The sequence below is a fragment of the Podarcis erhardii genome (genome assembly GCF_964252035.2).
Source record: "Podarcis erhardii genome assembly, chromosome: 1".
Taxonomy (NCBI): Eukaryota; Metazoa; Chordata; class Lepidosauria; order Squamata; family Lacertidae; genus Podarcis; species Podarcis erhardii.
Genome location: NC_138497.1, coordinates 86724179 through 86740495, shown reverse-complemented (window position 1 = coordinate 86740495; position 16317 = coordinate 86724179). Strand labels below are relative to the sequence as shown.

The following is a 16317-nucleotide window of genomic DNA, read 5'->3' as shown; positions in this document are numbered from 1 at the left end:
CAGCTAGGAAAGGAGATAAATGGGCCCCCTAGGGGTGGGGCTGTTGTCTGCCTTGACTCAAGCCAGCCCCCAGATGCTGAGGATTGAACCTAGAACCTTGTTCATGCAATGCAAATGCTCTACCATGGACTTAAGGCCTCCCGTGTTCAGGCTGAGCAGCTGAAGGCAAGCAGTCCCTTTTGTATTCCTACCCTTTCAAGGAAGCGGCTCAGGGCAGTGGACGGGTTGTGTGCCTGGCATGCATTGGGACACTTGGCCACAGCTTTTGCAGCCCACAATGCGAATAGCGCAGCCCCACCCCCACCCCTTCTGGATGACACACAACATGAGTAGGCTGGGCTGCAGCTGCACAAACGCGACACAAAAACTTTATTCACATCAAATACAAAATTAGATTCTCTAGAAATGTCTCTTGGTGTACGTAACATCACAGAGAGAGAGTGGATGGGGCAACATAGTGGGGAGGAGCAGGCATAGGTCCATCTCTCCCAGAGCGACACCCCGCCCCCTTTTTTGGAAAAGGCTGCTAGGCTATAAGTAAAGGGGAGTAGACATAGGGCAGGCATGGCCAAACTTGGGCCTCCATTTGTTTTGGGACTACATTTCCCATCATCCCTGACCACTGGTCCTGTTAGCTAGGGATGATGGGAGTTGTAGTCCCAAAACAGCTGGAGGGCCAAGTTGCCTGACATAGGGGAAAGGAGCGATGGGGTTAGAAGCCTTGTTACGCTTTCCCCACTCTCACCTGTATAGACCTAGGGACCATTTGGGGGCTGCTCCAAATTGAAGGTGAGGAGATGATTGGAGGAGGAAGAAATGGAAGGGGCATGATGACCACATGGTTGAATTAGATAGACTTCCCTAGCAGTGCCTTGTCGTGGATATTACCCCCGATTATGGCACAGGGACAAAGCAGCATTCTGTATAGATGAGTAGCCCACATGCACCCACAAAGTCTACACCTCTCTCCTTTGTAGAAGCAGGCACATCTACAGTGGCTGGACACACAAAGGAGGCTCCTTGGAAAACTTGCCTTGAAAAGTGTCTTAACACAGTGTCTGAGCGCAGAGCCCCTTGTATTGCTCTGGCACATCTAGCCATGTTTATTAGGGCACAGACTAACCTCCAAGGTGTGTCAAAGTACCCACTTCCCACTAATTAAGGGCTGCGTCCAGAGCAAGGGCAGTCAACCTCCAGAAGTTGTTAGACGACAAACTGGCTATTTGCAATGCTAGCTAGGGCTCCTGGGAGTTGTAGATGCCCAGCAGCATGTGGAGGGCACAACACTGGCAACCCCTGTTCCAGGAGAACATGGGCAGGGTAGCACCCAACAGTATGAGGAGGGTTAGGGGCTGAGGAGTGGGGCAGGCAGGTGAGGGGCCACCACCCATAGCTTAAATTCAGTCATGGTCGATAACATGGAAATAGACTTTATGAAGGAAGAACATCCCAGGCAAGGACACGGCACAGCAGAGGCAAAAGGGATCGAGTTGGGGGGAGTCACAAAGCTGGGGTACGCCGAGTGGGGCATCACTGTGGCAGGGCCTTCAGGATGGCATTCACCTCCTCCGCCACGGCTGTCAGTGCAAACTCAAACTGGTCCTGGGGATACATAAAATCAGTCTGGGTTTCGGCATCCCCCACATCATGTTCTTAATCCCCCTCACCTCAAAATTAGAAAAAAAGGCAGCAAAGATGGGGAACCTGTTGACTCCAACTCCCATCAGCTGCTGCCAGTCCTGGATGCTGGGAGTTGGAGTCCAGCAACATCTTCTCAACAAAAGGGGGTGGGGAATGTGTGGCACTACGGCTGGTGCTGCACTCCCATCAGTCCTAGCCAGCATGGTCAATGGGCAGGGATTTGAGAAGTTGCAGATTGGCAACATCAGAGGGACCTCACTTTCCTACCACTGCAGGTGTAAAGAGCTTTAGGGACGGGGAATGGGGGGGTGTACCTGGCCCTGCTTCACAGAAGGGGCTTTTGCCTGTTCTTGTTTTGACAATGCTTCTTGCTTGCCCAGATGGAGAATAAAGAGGTAGAGGGTGTGTGTGTGTGTGTGTGTGTGTGTGTGTGTGTGTGTGTAGAAGCTATCCTACTGTACAAAGGTAGACTTGAGCATCCTCACTGCCCACTTTTGTAAGCTTGGCCAGGAAGGAACACAGTGTCAGCCTGCTCTAGATAGGGTTTGACAACCCAAAAGTCCTTAGTTTCGTCCTTTTTTCTTTTTTTTTACTTCAGTCCTCCTTATTCCAAACCTAGGCACTCTTATCTCCTGGGTAAAAACCCCCTGACCTTTAGTATGCTACCAAGCACCATGTCTGACCCCCCCCAAATAGGCAGGGACAGAGAGAACAATGGTTGCTTGACTTAGGCCTCATCTGCACTACACATACAAAGCCACATCAGACCACTTTAAACCACCACAACTTCCCTCACAGAATCCTGGGATCTGTAGCTTGTTAAGAATGCTGAGAGCTGTAAAGAAGAAAGAACCCCTATTCCCCTCAAAGAGCTATAATTCTCAAAGTGGTTGAACATTCAATCCCTCTTCAAAGGGGACTCTGAGAATTACAGCTCTGTGAGGGGAATAGTGATCTCCGAACAATTCTCGGCACCCTTAACAAACTACATCTCCCAGGATTCTTTGGGGGTTCGTGGCTGCTTGAAGTGATGTGATGCCACTTTAAATGCATAGTGCAGGTGGGGCCTACACTTCCTTTCCACCCTGTCACTGCCACAAGGACCCAATGCATTCTTATTCCATGCCCTCCAGGAACCAAGTTATGCCACCAGCGTCCACCCACAGCAGGTGTTTCAGGTTTTGTCCACAAGTAGTGGGCACAGGGCAGGGATAGCTCAGGTGATGCCTGCCAGATGTTGGCCTACGATTCCCATCATCCCTGACCATTGATGATGCTGGCTGGGGCTGCAGAGCATTACATTGGCTACCTGAAAGCAAGCATCCCAACATACCTTTGTCTGCACCATGCCAGGTCGCTGATCTCGCACGTGCTCCAGGGTGGCTGCTATGTCAATCTCCTTCACACCTAGCAGGCAGGAGGAGAGGTAAAGTCAGAATTGAGTGAAGGGGTAAGAAACAGTGAAGAGGGAAACTCCATACCCCCATGAACAAAATGGTGGCTGTGGAATCTGAAGATAATCAGGGGTAAATGCACAAGAGACAGGAGGAGGTGGTGGGTTGGAGGCCTTCAGACAGCAGGGGCCTGTCTTTGTGCAGTAGTTTGTGCACCTGGAGGCTTGGCCAAGACCAGGTTGTGTGCATGGAAAAGACCTGCCTTCCCTCCCATCCCTTCTCACCTTTGGCCATTCGGTTCAGAACCATGTCGATAAGGATATACGTCCCGGTCCTTCCTGCGCCATCACTGCAAAAAGATAAGAGGTTTGGCACTGCTGCTGAGAACAACACAACAAAAGAGGTGATCCAACTCTGCTGTTTCCCTTAGAAGGGGACCCTTTGACCTGACAGTACAATTTAGTTCTATGACATGAGATGCTTCTGATGGGCAAATCCCCCGCCCAGCCCGGCAAAATCCATCACACTTTGCTGTGTGCTTCTGAAAAGAACTGTTCTCTGTACCTCAGCAGGGTGGTGTTTCCACGGCAACACCACAACCAATTAGACTCAGCCTTCCCAGGGCATTACCTGCAGTGGATGACGATTGGGCATGAGCGGCCGCGGTAGCACTTGTTCACCTTCCTGCCGGAACAAGGAGAGGTTAGGATCAGAGAGCAGCCCTGCTTTGGGTTTCAACTGATTGCAGGGCAGCTGCACAGATTAAGGCAATACCCTCCCCACCTCACTTACCAAGCCAAGGAGAACTAGGAATGGGTGCAAGGATGGTTCTCAGCGAGCTCTTGACAGCAGGAGCTCAGCACCAAGTGGGACCAAAACACTTTACTCCCAACTATCAGCAGTATACAGGAAGGAGGACACTGTGTACAGATGGAACTTTGCAAAGTCAACTGGCAGAGATTCTCCTACGTGGCCCATGGGACATTTTCCAAAACGTCAAAAAAAGGTGAAAGTGCAGAAGCCTCCAAGAGGCATGGAGCCTAAAATGCTACTTTGCAGAACAAGTGTTCCTTTTCAAAGCCCGTTCCAAGTGTCTCCCAGTAATCCCCCAAATGGATTTTTAAAATTTGGTTCATCACATTGGATTTTCAATCCTCTTCACCCACCAAAAATGGTATTTTAAAAATCACATACTAACTGATCCACTGGAGAGCAAAATGTCATTCTATTTAATCCGCCCCCTGCAACACACCATTAAATAACCCAAGTATTACCTTCATGAGTGCATTAAACCAATGTGATTACTATAGTGCACATGGTAAAATGCAGTGAACAAGTGATTGAGATTGCTTGCACCAGTCCATATATTTTTCCTAACAAAAACATTTATTTCACATTTACATATCCAATATGAAATGCGTATCCTTCACATGACCAGTGTTCCACTGTAGCAACATGAGAGTCCTTTGTTTTGTTATTTGGGGTCCTTTTCACAGCTACACATCTGATCCCACAAAGTGAGTGATGCTGCTTTCATCACTTCACCTTGATTGCTCTTCTTGAGGTGAAGAGCCTTGCTTTCTTGCTAGTTACAGAATTTTTGCTGGCAAGGGGGAAATTTCTTTATTTTTGAGAGAGGAATTTCTTGTATCCACACCATGGGGTGTCACAGATCAGCTAGTCAAATTGTGTGAACAATGAGAAGGAATTATGTCAAAGGAATCTAATATATAAGAAAGATGATATTCTGGTTATTTGATTGCTGCACATGTTGAAGGGGCTGGATCTGGATCAAAAAGGACACATTACTCTGCAGAGCATCAGTCAGGCAGTCTGACATTTTGGAGCACTTTGATATATATAAGGTTCCAAAAAGCAGGTGCAGTATGCTAAAATATCTCAGAGGTGGGGAAGAAAGCATATTATTGAAGATGTCTGCAGGCTGATTTGCAAAACTTCTGCCTATAGCATTCAGCTGTGAAAAATACGATCTTATAGCAGGAAAAGGGAACCTGTGACCTTCCAGATGTTGTTGGACTCCAACTCTCATCAGCCCCACCCAGCAAAGCCAATGGCCAGGAATGATGAGAGCCAGAGGCACTGCATCCACTGCCTGCAAACTGCAGGTTTAACTGGCAGGCTATGAGCAAGGGACCTGCTCCGTATCAAAGTGCCATTTCCATTTCCATGTGCTCATGGTGGCGGAGAGTCATGGGCTCTTCACCCTCGTGGATCAAATCCCCTCTCTTGCCTTATGGCACAGACCCTCCATCCACTCACAACCGCCACGCACAGCTTCCTTGTTCTCCAATGGAAATCTGCACGTAAGAGACTGGATCTAGTTTTGGGCCTCTTTTGCTCTGGTGAACGAGGGCAGAGCAGGGAGGGAGGGCAGAAGGTGGAGCACAACAGCAGCTGAGGCCCTGTCTCGTTCCATGCAGCCAGCACGGCGGCCAATGATCACTTTTGTGACTATGCAACTGGGCCAGGATTACTAGCTGCAAATCACAAAAATGACACTGGCGGCTGTGAGAGAAAAAAGAGAGAGGAAAAAGGAAGGAAGGAAGGAAGAAGAAGAGGAGGAGGAGAGGTGGTGGTGGTGGTGGTGAAGGAGAGAGAGAGAGAGCGCACGCAGTGGTGTAATGCAGGCAGAGGAAAGAGCTAAGCGATTTCCATAGGGAACTAGAGAGGCAAAGAGCCTCATAAAGCAGCACCAACAGGACACAGATGGGAGAGAAAGGCAGAGCTGAGAGCAAGCTGGGATCCTCTTGTATTTCAGCTTGCTTAGGTTGCACATGTGCCCTGGGCCCCCAAATGCTGCCCATTGGTGGGGGAAGCTGAGAAGGCCACAGGAACCGTTGAACCCCAAGCCGTGACACCGGCATCCTTTCCTCTCTGTCATCTTCCAAGCCTGAAGCCACACAGAGAGTTTTCCTAATGGATCTGGAAATGCACAGAGATGCCTCTTTTTGCAATGGCTGCCGGGGAAGCTAAGCAACCCCATGTCCACGCCCACCGCCAGCACAGATGTCAAGGCAGCAGGAGTCCCCTTGCACAAGGAGGATGGGTGAATGCAGAGAGAGAGAGAGAGGCAGGCTTATTGGAGCACGCGGGAGGGACAAGACAGAGGGGATAAAACAGGTTAGAAATAATTTGGAAGCAGGTTGCGCAAGATGGGCCAATCGCTCCAGACACAAACTCACTATAAGGGGGGAAAGGACCCAATTTTGCAGTCTCCCTCTGCTCCTTTACAGTGTTTTCTCCACTTTTTTTGCCCCATGCAGTGTTTTTATCCATTGGATCTCATCTCATTGTGAGGCTGGGTGGTGGGGAGAACCCATACAACATAGACCATAGCTGAATTTGGGGCCCTCACAAATGTTGATCCTTGGCTGCTGTCAGAAAACATGCAGAATAATGACACATATTTGCATAGTTACCTTCATTAGACTAAGATAAGAGTGGGGACCCCTTTGGCCCTCCAGTTAATGCTGAACAAACAGTTCACATCAACCCCGGCCACTGGCCATGCTTGCTGGGACTGATGGGAGCTGTATTTCAGCAACATTTGGAGGGCCAAATGGTCCTCACAGCTGGCGTAAGACATCCCACTTGGTTTTCCCCATATGGAAACTGGACTGGGGAGGGAGGCAGCACAGGGGGGCATTTCCAGATCTTGGTAGGAGGTGGGGAGGAAGATGCCCAGCAAAGTCCAATAGCCCCATTCTTTCAACCCTGCTGTAACTAAAGCAAACATTCATTGCCTTTCAAAAATGCGTATCTCCATAACATTTCTTGTGATTCTGTGTTCATACTTCACAATAATCAGGGGAAATGGCCAGTCCTGAAGAATAAATTGTATCTGGTGTGAACTGTGTTTCATACTGCTCCTCAATGGCACCCTTTTGAGTGAGGTGTGTGGAATTCAAAGGGTCCAGCTGCGCACAACTCCCCTGTCTATATCTGAAGTGTGTTTTCCAGTCACGAAACTTTTCTCACTTAATTAGAGGCATTCGGAGTCAGCCCCCCCCCCATCCTTGCCTGTTTTGAAGTCCGCATCTCCCAAAACGCATTATTCCAGTTAAAGCATTCACAGGACTGCGGTGACGGTGCAGAGAGGCAATATCGCTACTACATGTAATTCCTGATTCATTCGTGACCTTGCAGGGCCTTCGTCATTTGCACTGCAAGTGTGGGCGCATGTGCGCGCACACCCGAAGTATCGAGCATCCTATACTAAATGCCAAATTATGCTTCCCCCACATCAGTACCTTCTGAGGTTACCTTTCTCTAAGGCTGATACTAAAGCTGAAAGGCAAAGGGTTCGTCATCTACTTTAAGCGTCACAACCAGCCCACACGCCACACTCTGACCCACACAAATAATGCAGCACAGTGAGTAATTATGTTACTTCCAGGTAGCCCCTCAGCACTGCAGCCTCTATAGTCAGAGCGGATGCTCCACAGAGCTAAAGCCCAGAGGCACACTATTTCCCAACCATTACAGGGACTCCCAGCATGACTCATGCGCCAGAACATTCCTTCCTGCACAAAGTTAACACCATCGGGCTAAACGACACAGTCGGCATCAATGCAATTTACTTTTGAGTGACACTTCCAGTTCCTAAGTCTGGAGTGATGCAGGTAATTGGTTCTGGAAATGGGGGGGTGGGGGGAAGGCTGCTGAAGAGGACTTTGATGGCTCCCTTAGAGCCTTTGGGATGCAAGAAAAATGGAGTGCCTCAACACACAAAAACCAGCCTTCTCATCGGTATTGCAAAGGGTGGGGAAGGAGATAGTACTGTAAGGCAGTGTTTCCCAACCTTGGGTCTCCAGCTGTTTTTGGACTACAACTCCCATCATCCCTAGATATCAAGACCAGTGGTCAGGGATGATGGGAAATGTAGTCCAAAAACAGCTGGAGACCCAAGGTTGGGAAACACTGCTGTAAGGGTCATCAGCACACATTATGAGGATCCAAAAGGGCACTTGACTCCATTTCCACCGATCCTAACTGTGACCTGCCTGTGACACCCATTCTGAGGGGATATCAAGCTCGTGAAAAAACCCCGCAGAGCTTTTGCCTTGGGTGCCTTCATATGGCTCCAAGGGGCACAAGTAATGTAGTAGGTTAACTTGTGCCTTCTTTCTATGGTACTCAAGTCTTCCTCCCTTTCCCCTGAAAGCTTCCTAACACTGGTCCTGAAGACCTTCCTCTGGACCAGAATAGCTAAGAAAGATTTGAAACATGGCCTAGCCCATTTCCAGGAACTCAGCTACATAAGCTCTGACTCCTAACCCTCCTCTTTGCTCAGTGCTATCACAGACACCATGTGCCAGAGACCCCCCCCCCCCGCAACATCTCATCCTAGTTGACCACTGAGGGGGGAGGCATGAAATCCCACACCTGCGGAAGTCAAGGAGAGGCCGTGTAGTGGTGGGGATGCCCTCTGCAGGCCAGCTCAGGAAGTGAAACTGTGTCAGAGTTCGTGTCTCCTGAGACTGGACGTTCTTCAGGTAGAAGCTGCGCACCAGGAAATCCTCACACCAGATGTGTTCAGAGACCAGGTTCACCTGTAAGGTGAGGACAGGGGGAGAGAGGGGAAAAAATAGCATATTAACTAAGAGGCCTTACCCTTCCCTAGCCAACTACACATAAGCCAACCATCCCCCAGTTTCCCCTGCTGCTATTCCCCAGCCCAGCCCAGCCCCAATGCTTTATTCTGCTCAGTCAATTGTAATTCCTTTCCTACCATTCCCCCAAGTGGCTAGAGCGGGAGTAGCTTGCGTGGTTCCTCTCCAGAAGTTGCAGGACTCCAACTCCCATCAGTCCCAGCCAGCGTGGCCAGCAGTCAGGGACCATGGGAGCTGAAGTCCAACAACATCTAGAGATTACCACATTGGCTCTCCCTGGACCAGGGGAAGTGGGACTCTGTTCACCCCTGCAGTTGTCAGGCCCACGTAGGACTTGTCTTGAGAGCCAGTGTGGTGTACTCGTTAAGAGCGGTAGTCTCATAATCCTGGGGAACCAGGTTCGCGTCTCCGCTCCTCCACATGCAGCTGCTGGGTGACCTTGGGCCAGTCACACTTCTTTGAAGTCTCTCAGCTCCACTCACCTCACAGAGTGTTTGTTGTGGGGGAGGAAGGGAAAGGAGAATGTTAGCCGCTTTGAGACTCCTTAAAGGGAGTGAAAGGCGGGATTACAAATCCAAACTCTTCTTCCCTCGTGAGCACTGTGTCCATACAGCCAGCTGACTTGGGGTTTGTCTGCACCATTTGGTTTTCACAGGCAGTTCCTCTCAGGGCTGCGGACCCAGTGAGTGTATCAACCAGGCAGCCCTTGCAGAAGTTACCTTGGGCCAATCACATCACTTCCTGGCCCTTTGCAGGGTTACAGAATTGTGCAAAGCAGTAAGAGTTTGGGTCAGGGATGGCCAACGGTGTTACCTTGCGAGGCCACAAAGCAGTTTAGCACTCCGTGATTCAAGGAGTTTGTTTCCTTATGCTCTTTGTACATAGAAGATGGCTTTTGCGTTGCCCAAGAGGGCTTAAGAACCAAGGATTTGGTGGGCGGTAGGCAGCTAGCTATCCAGGGTCAGGGAAGAGATTGTGGCAGGAGGAGGAGGAGGAGGAGGAGGAGGAGGAGGAGGAGGAGGAACTGGCTCCATAGCAGGTAGTTCTCTCTGACATGCTCCCAACTGGGGGAGGGGAGAGGTGCATGTAAATGGTGTGCCCATGTGGGTGGGGCAGATGTCACAAGCCTTTCCCACAGAGCCAGCATCTCTGTGCTTCTCAGTACGGCTGTGCTCAGCTCAGTCACACAGCAGGGAGCTGAATGAAAAGGATGTCACTGCCACTTTGTGAGACAAGAGGAAGCTAGGGAAGGGGCGCAGCTCAGTGGCAGAGCATCCACCTTGAATGCAGAAGGTCCCCAGTTCAGTTCCCAACATCTCCAGGTAGGACTAGGAGACAGCCACTGCCAGTCAGTGTAGTCAGTACTGAGCTAGATGGACGACTGTGCCAACTCAGTATGTTCCCTAGATGCTCATAAAAAGAGTGGCAACTTGGGATTCCTTTTCCTTGAATCACGTAAATAGGAGACTGGGACAAGTTCAGGGATGCTGATCACAAAATAACTGTGTCCACAAGCCCTTGGGCCACCGCTCACCAGACTCACCTCATAGATGTGGTACAGGGAGGAGCCCTCATCAGGCCAGTAGCGGTCACACTGCTTGACGCCGTCCTCCACTAGAGGGCTCAGCATGACAATGACAGTGCAGCCGTTCTCCCACACCATCTATGCACAAGCAACAGACACTTAATTCCCAGCCCTCAAAATGCAAACACCCTTCTTCTCTAGACCAGAAGAAGGCGGAGTCCACAGCAGGTACTAAGGGGCAGGTGTGGGTCGAGGGAATGGGCCCAGGTTGTATGTTCTCATAGGACAGAGTCACAGAGGATAAAGCTACTAATGGCTGCTAGTTACAAGGGCTTTGTTCCAAACACTGTTGGAGGCAGCGTGCCTCTGAATGCCAGACGCAAGCTGAGAGCTATTGTGCTTAGGTCCTGCTCACAGGCTTCCCAGAGGCATCTGGTAGGCCATTGTGAGAAGAGGATGCTAGACTAGGAGGGCCTTTGGCCTGACCCAGCAGTGCTTATATTCTTACAGGGCAAGTCAGAGACCAAAACCATCTAGCACACAGGAATGAAAAGCTTGTTCCTCTCCCTTCTGTCCAGGATGGGACCCACCTCTACTTCATTTCCAGGTAGGATGTGAACCAGAGTGGCCTGAAAGCTACCTCAGGGCTGTGGGTAGGGCCAGACATCCATAGCCACCCCATGAAACTTGGCACTGTGTCGGGCACAGAATTTAGTAAATCTTAGCTACAGTTTAAAAACAAAGCAAAAGGACAAGTTTCATTCCCTCATGACTGCAGAGGTAAGCTTGGAAACGTACAAGCCATGGTCTAGCCAAATTAAGAATTTAGAGGGGAGCCAAGGAGGACTGTTACAGACTGAGCTCCAATGCTTTGTGTACCTCCTTCTTCTGGCTAGCAAAAGTAACATAAAATCACACAAAGGGCAAAGCTAATCATGCAAAAACAAACCAATATTCAGGACCTTTGCCAATTCACAAAATGTATTCATGGCAGTGCCTCAGTGTGGAGCATGCAGAGCTTCATCCATGGCCAGGATTGAAGGTGCCTCTACAGCAGGGATGGGGAATCCATGAGCCCCTAGAGGAGGTGGCAACCATGAATAGCCTGAAGGGCAAGGACGTAGCTACTCCTGTTGTTGGACTACAACTCCCATCATCCCTGACCATTAGCCATGGTGGTTGGGGCTGATGGAGTCCCAACAACATCTGAAAGGCCACAGGTTCCCGATCTTTGCCTGCCCTTTCCTATTCATTGCCACCACCTCATCTAAGGGCGCCGTACAGCATATTAATGCAGACAGCGTGAATCTCTGCCAAACAAGGGCCAGCCAGCTTTCTCACACAGTGCAGGAGTAAGGGCCACATCCTAAATGCCTCTTTGCCCCCACACCACCCTTGAGGAAGATCTTCCCTGAATAGGCTACCATGAGCCATGCTTGCCTCACCTGCCAGAAGTCAGCGATAGTGTGGGACGGTGGCCCCTGTGTAGCAATGTATGCTGGCATCCGTGGATCATGGTCAATCTGCAGAGAAAATAATATGTGTTATACTCATCTTGGAGGGAAGGGGAAGAGTGGAACTAGGGGCAAAAGAGGTCAAGGGCCAGGACTGCCTGAACTTTGCTAACTGCGATAAATCTGGATGGAAATCTTGTGCCAAGACAGCAATCATGCTTAGCTGTACCCTAAACATTAGAAATTAATTCTTCTCCCATGACTTGTCATTGTCCAGGCTCACAAATCCATAAGAAGCAAACTACCCCACCCTCCCATATGAATTATTAGTTAGGAGGATAAGTCACCGTGCCTGGGTGGGTATCGGGGCAAGGGGGAGAAGAGAAAAATTAAACCCAATCTCAACTATATAGGGTTGTACTCAACTAGCTTTTGTTTAGAGCAGACCAGTCAAAATGAATGAACATTACTAACTTAGGTCCATTCATTCCAATGGGTCTACAGTGGTACCTCAGTTTACAGACACTTCAGGTTACAGACGCTTCAGGTTACAGACTCCACTAACCCAGAAATAGTACCTCAGGTTAAGAACTTTGCTTCAGGACGAGAACAGAAATCGTGTGGCAGCAGCGGGAGGCCCCATTAGCTAAAGTGGTACCTCAGGTTAAGAACAGTTTCAGATTAAGAACGGACCTTCAGAACGAATTAAGTTCTTAACCCGAGGTACCACTGTACTCTGAGTAAAAGTTAGTTGAATACAATTCATATTGTCCATTCTGCTGCACTTAAGTCATACACGTTGCTATTCAAGATAGATTTCCTTTAAGCATCCACGATAGAAGGTTGAATGGCTAAATGACTTTCTCTAAAGGGGTTATAGTCAGTAGAGCATGAGACCCTTAATTTCATGGTTAGTGGTTTGAGCCCCATGTTGGGCAAAAGTTTCCTGCATTGCAGGGAGTTGGACTAGATGATCCACATGGTCCCTTCCAACTCTACGATTCTATGAGTCCCCTATGATACACAGACAGTCTGAAAGGGGAGAGTTTAGGTTAGTGGAAGGGTATTTGCTTAGTTTCAACACTAGGAGGAGCAGGGCTGCATGACAAGAGAGCAAGAAAGTTTTCCTGATTCTGGAAGGCAGGTAAGATAGCACTTGGGAAAGCATCCAGCATTTCCCTCCAGTTTGGCAGCACTGGGAGGGCGCATTCAGAAAAACGAGTTTGTTGGACTCAGGGAAGAGCTTATGGCCAGGGAAGGGTGGGGGAGTCTGTGCTTTCATTTATGATGGGTCTGTCGCATTTTAGTGAAGGGACCTGGTGGCTTTGAGGACATCACTTAAAAATGAGCCACAGATGATAGACTTGACGGAGCAAAAGGTTGCCTCTTACATGAGGGCAGTGTGACAGATTCAGTGGAATCAAGGAGGCAGTTGAGTGGGGAGTGTGAATCTGAGTTTGTGGCACTCACAATAGGGCTGGCATTGATGAAGTCACTGCGGGAAGGATTGCTCTCTGCCTTCAGCTTGATGCGGGCATGATCGTCTGGAAACAGCAAAAAAGTGCAATGAGTCAATGTAACAGGACCCAACTGAGTAGCCAGGGACCCCTGGAGGGTTCTGGGCCTCAGTCCTAGAGTTCTCAGAGAACATGAGCTATCACTAAGGACGGATGAATCCTTCCATTCCAGTTTCTCTCAGTTTCTCATTTTTCCATTCTTAAGTTCAACTCTCCACATTGCCACATCAGTTTGCTTTTACAAAAAACAACAACAAACAAACAAACAAAAATCCTTCAAGTCACCAGCATTTTAGTGAAAATTTATCCTAATATACACATTCCCCCTAATACCATTTTAGTATCTTATTTTCAGAAATATATGCATAGAAACTCCCCCGGAAACTTTGGAGAAGTCCGAATTTCAAAGAATGGCTGTGCTTCCTTTTGCACATTGTTTTAGAAAGTGCAAACTAGACAAATTTGCTTTTAAATGCAAATTAAAACTGGAAAAAAGCAAGTCATTGGTCATGCAATCATTCAACAATCTCCTTGCAGAAGAGCCTCAGAACTGGCATGCCAGCAGTGGCCCTGGAAACAGGGATACCAGGAAGAAGCACCGTTCTGTGCTACTCACAGGGCACATAATCAGGGTTGCGGTTTTTCTTGATGTTTGCTTCACGCTGCGCAGCCTCACAGGCATTAGGCTCAGCCTGGTATGCACACAGCGCCTGCCACTCCTTGGCTAACCGGTCACGGTTGCGCAGGTGGTCCTCCATGTATGCCTACAGGTGACGGGGGGGACGGGGACGGACAGCATCATTACCATCTCCTAAACATGTCCACTTGCACAAGCACATCTGCACATACACTACCCCAGACAAGTAATTTTAAACATGCAATTTTATTACACAGATGTTGTTTGAAACTGCTGGTTTTATTTATATTATAAAAAAAATTATTTTTAATGTTCGCTCTTACCAGTGTTCTTTATTTATATTTTTGTTAATATTTATTTTATTAACTTTTCAAATTTTTCAAATTCTTTTAAACAACCATCAGAGCAAATCTCTCATTTCCATTGACTTTCTATCCACCTTCCCACAGCAGTTCTTTTCTGACCTTCTAAAGCTGCTATATTACTTATATTTTACCCATTATATATATTAAATTATTAAACTACAATTCTCATTTGCTGCTATACTTCAAATCCTGCATGCGTTTTAACATAACCATGGTATTTATTTTCCAAATGTTTCTTTATATTTCATATTGTTTTATGTAAACCACTTAAGAGGTTCTTGTTGATTAAGCAGAATATCAGTTCTGCCAAATAAAGAAATAAAAGGTCCAGGGGTAGCCAATATGGTGCTGCCCAGATGTTCTGGTCTGAAGCTGTGGCCCTAAACATTTAGACGACACTGTGTTGGCTGCCCCAGAAATAGCCAACCATCAAAAAGGAGACTGCTGATATCTATAGGCCAAGATCCATGGGGAGCAAAAGACAGCAGGAGCACTATCTGAAATCAGAAATCTTGTCATTTCATCTACTATCATTTTGCCCACACATAATAATTGCATGTCTAAAGATGGGAACCTGTGTTGCTTCAGATATGGTTGAACTCCACTGTCCCTTTGCCTCAGCCAGTGTGGCCAATGTCCGGGGATGATGGGAGTTGGGGTCCAATGTCACTTTTAAGACCACAGGTTCCCCGCCACTAGTCCATAGCACCTCTGGTTGTTGCAAAGCTGTTATCTGGCGACTTTGCACCTCAATAAAGCCTGTACCTCCACACACACACACACACACACGATGCAAACACGCCTCACCAGAATCATGTGCCCAGTAGAGATGTCCATGTTGGATTGCACAGGCTCCTCGCACCAGGATGGTGTGCTGCTATGGGAGCTGGGGCTGGCCTGGGGCGCATCGCTGAACTGTGAGGAGACACTGCTGACGCGGGAATTCTCCGCCGGAGCGGAGGGCGAGGGAGCTTCGGCACGGCCAAACAGTGATTTGGCAGCCATGTGCTGCCGACACAACTCCTGTGGGAAAGACACAGCTGCAGCTGCTAATGCACTAAAGATCTGCCACAGGCAGGGCGAACGACAGGTGGGAGCTTGCCAGAACGTCAGAGGCAACAAAGCAGTGTCCTTGCACACAAAGCCCCTCTTCCAGGGCAGAAGCTTTGTGGCTCCTCCCAAACTTTGGGGAAACAATTTGCAGCTCTTTGCAAAGGGCAAAATGGGCCACACCGTACCTGGTATTCAAAGGTGCTGTCAGCCGCTCCCTCAGGCCCCAGCCCTGCCAACCGCTCCTTCTCTCGCTGCTTGGCATGCTGGCGCAGACAGAAGACCACTGCGGCGGCTATCACAATGCCAGCCACACAGGCCAGCAAGACAAAGGTGAGCAGCACCGAGCGGAAGGTGTCGCCAAAGTGTGTGGGGTGCGGGTAGGTCGCAGCCTCGTTGCGCTGTGGGGAAGCAGACAGGAGTCAAGAGCAGCACAGTGGGATAGGAAGGAGCTCCTGGGACAAGCAAAGGCGGAAGAGAAAGTCAAAATTGGCATGTGGCAGTCGGTGGCTGCTGCCGCTCCCACGATCTTTGTATCATGGAAACCAACCAGGATTTCCTCTGGCTCCTTGAAGAGAAAAGTTCTCATTTCCTTGATCCACTGTGAAAACCCCAGCAGTCCATGGGAGTCCCTGCCAAACTCTTCTTCCCTACATTACGTAACCTGCAGCCAGTACATTTCCTTCCACTCTGAACCTGCATGCTGGAAGCCCCACCCTCGGTTGGTTTCTTGCTGCCAGGGCACTGCAGGGCTGGGGAGCTCCAGGAGCTGTTGGACTACAACTCCCAGCATCCCTGATTACTGGCCACACTGGCTGATGCAAGCTGCTGTCCAATAGCATCTGGAGGGCCCCTGCCCCACTCACTTTCAAATTTGACTTGGGCGATGCTGGGCTGGTGATCCAGGATTCTCCAAGCCCCACTTCTTGAGTAATCCCTGGCCGTATTCAGGTACTCGGCCTGCTCACATGTAGATAAACATGCTAGGAAGAGCAGGTCCATGTGGCTAAGCTCCACCCCATTATCTCTACACAGTTTAGAGCCTTCCATGAGTTTTGAAGGTAAATGTCAGAAGCAAGGAGCCTCTTCCACTCATACAGG

The 16317-nt window shown here is 49.1% G+C and overlaps 1 protein-coding gene across 2 annotated transcripts in view; it reads right to left on the bottom strand.

The window, feature by feature from the left end:
- Positions 1-340: 340 nt before the first annotated feature.
- Positions 341-16317, bottom strand: part of PTPRN (protein tyrosine phosphatase receptor type N) — a 33922-nt gene continuing 17945 nt past the window's right edge. For both annotated transcript variants that reach the window (XM_081839249.1, XM_081839250.1), the window contains exons 13-23: positions 15405-15617; positions 14974-15189; positions 13781-13928; positions 13118-13191; positions 11639-11716; positions 10212-10331; positions 8442-8608; positions 3666-3719; positions 3320-3384; positions 2975-3048; positions 341-1602 (exon numbers count right to left, since the gene is read on the bottom strand). In XM_081839249.1, the coding sequence (XP_081695375.1) occupies positions 1531-1602; positions 2975-3048; positions 3320-3384; positions 3666-3719; positions 8442-8608; positions 10212-10331; positions 11639-11716; positions 13118-13191; positions 13781-13928; positions 14974-15189; positions 15405-15617 (1281 nt within the window). In that variant the 3' untranslated portion in view covers positions 341-1530. The remainder of the gene's footprint in view (positions 1603-2974; positions 3049-3319; positions 3385-3665; positions 3720-8441; positions 8609-10211; positions 10332-11638; positions 11717-13117; positions 13192-13780; positions 13929-14973; positions 15190-15404; positions 15618-16317) is intronic.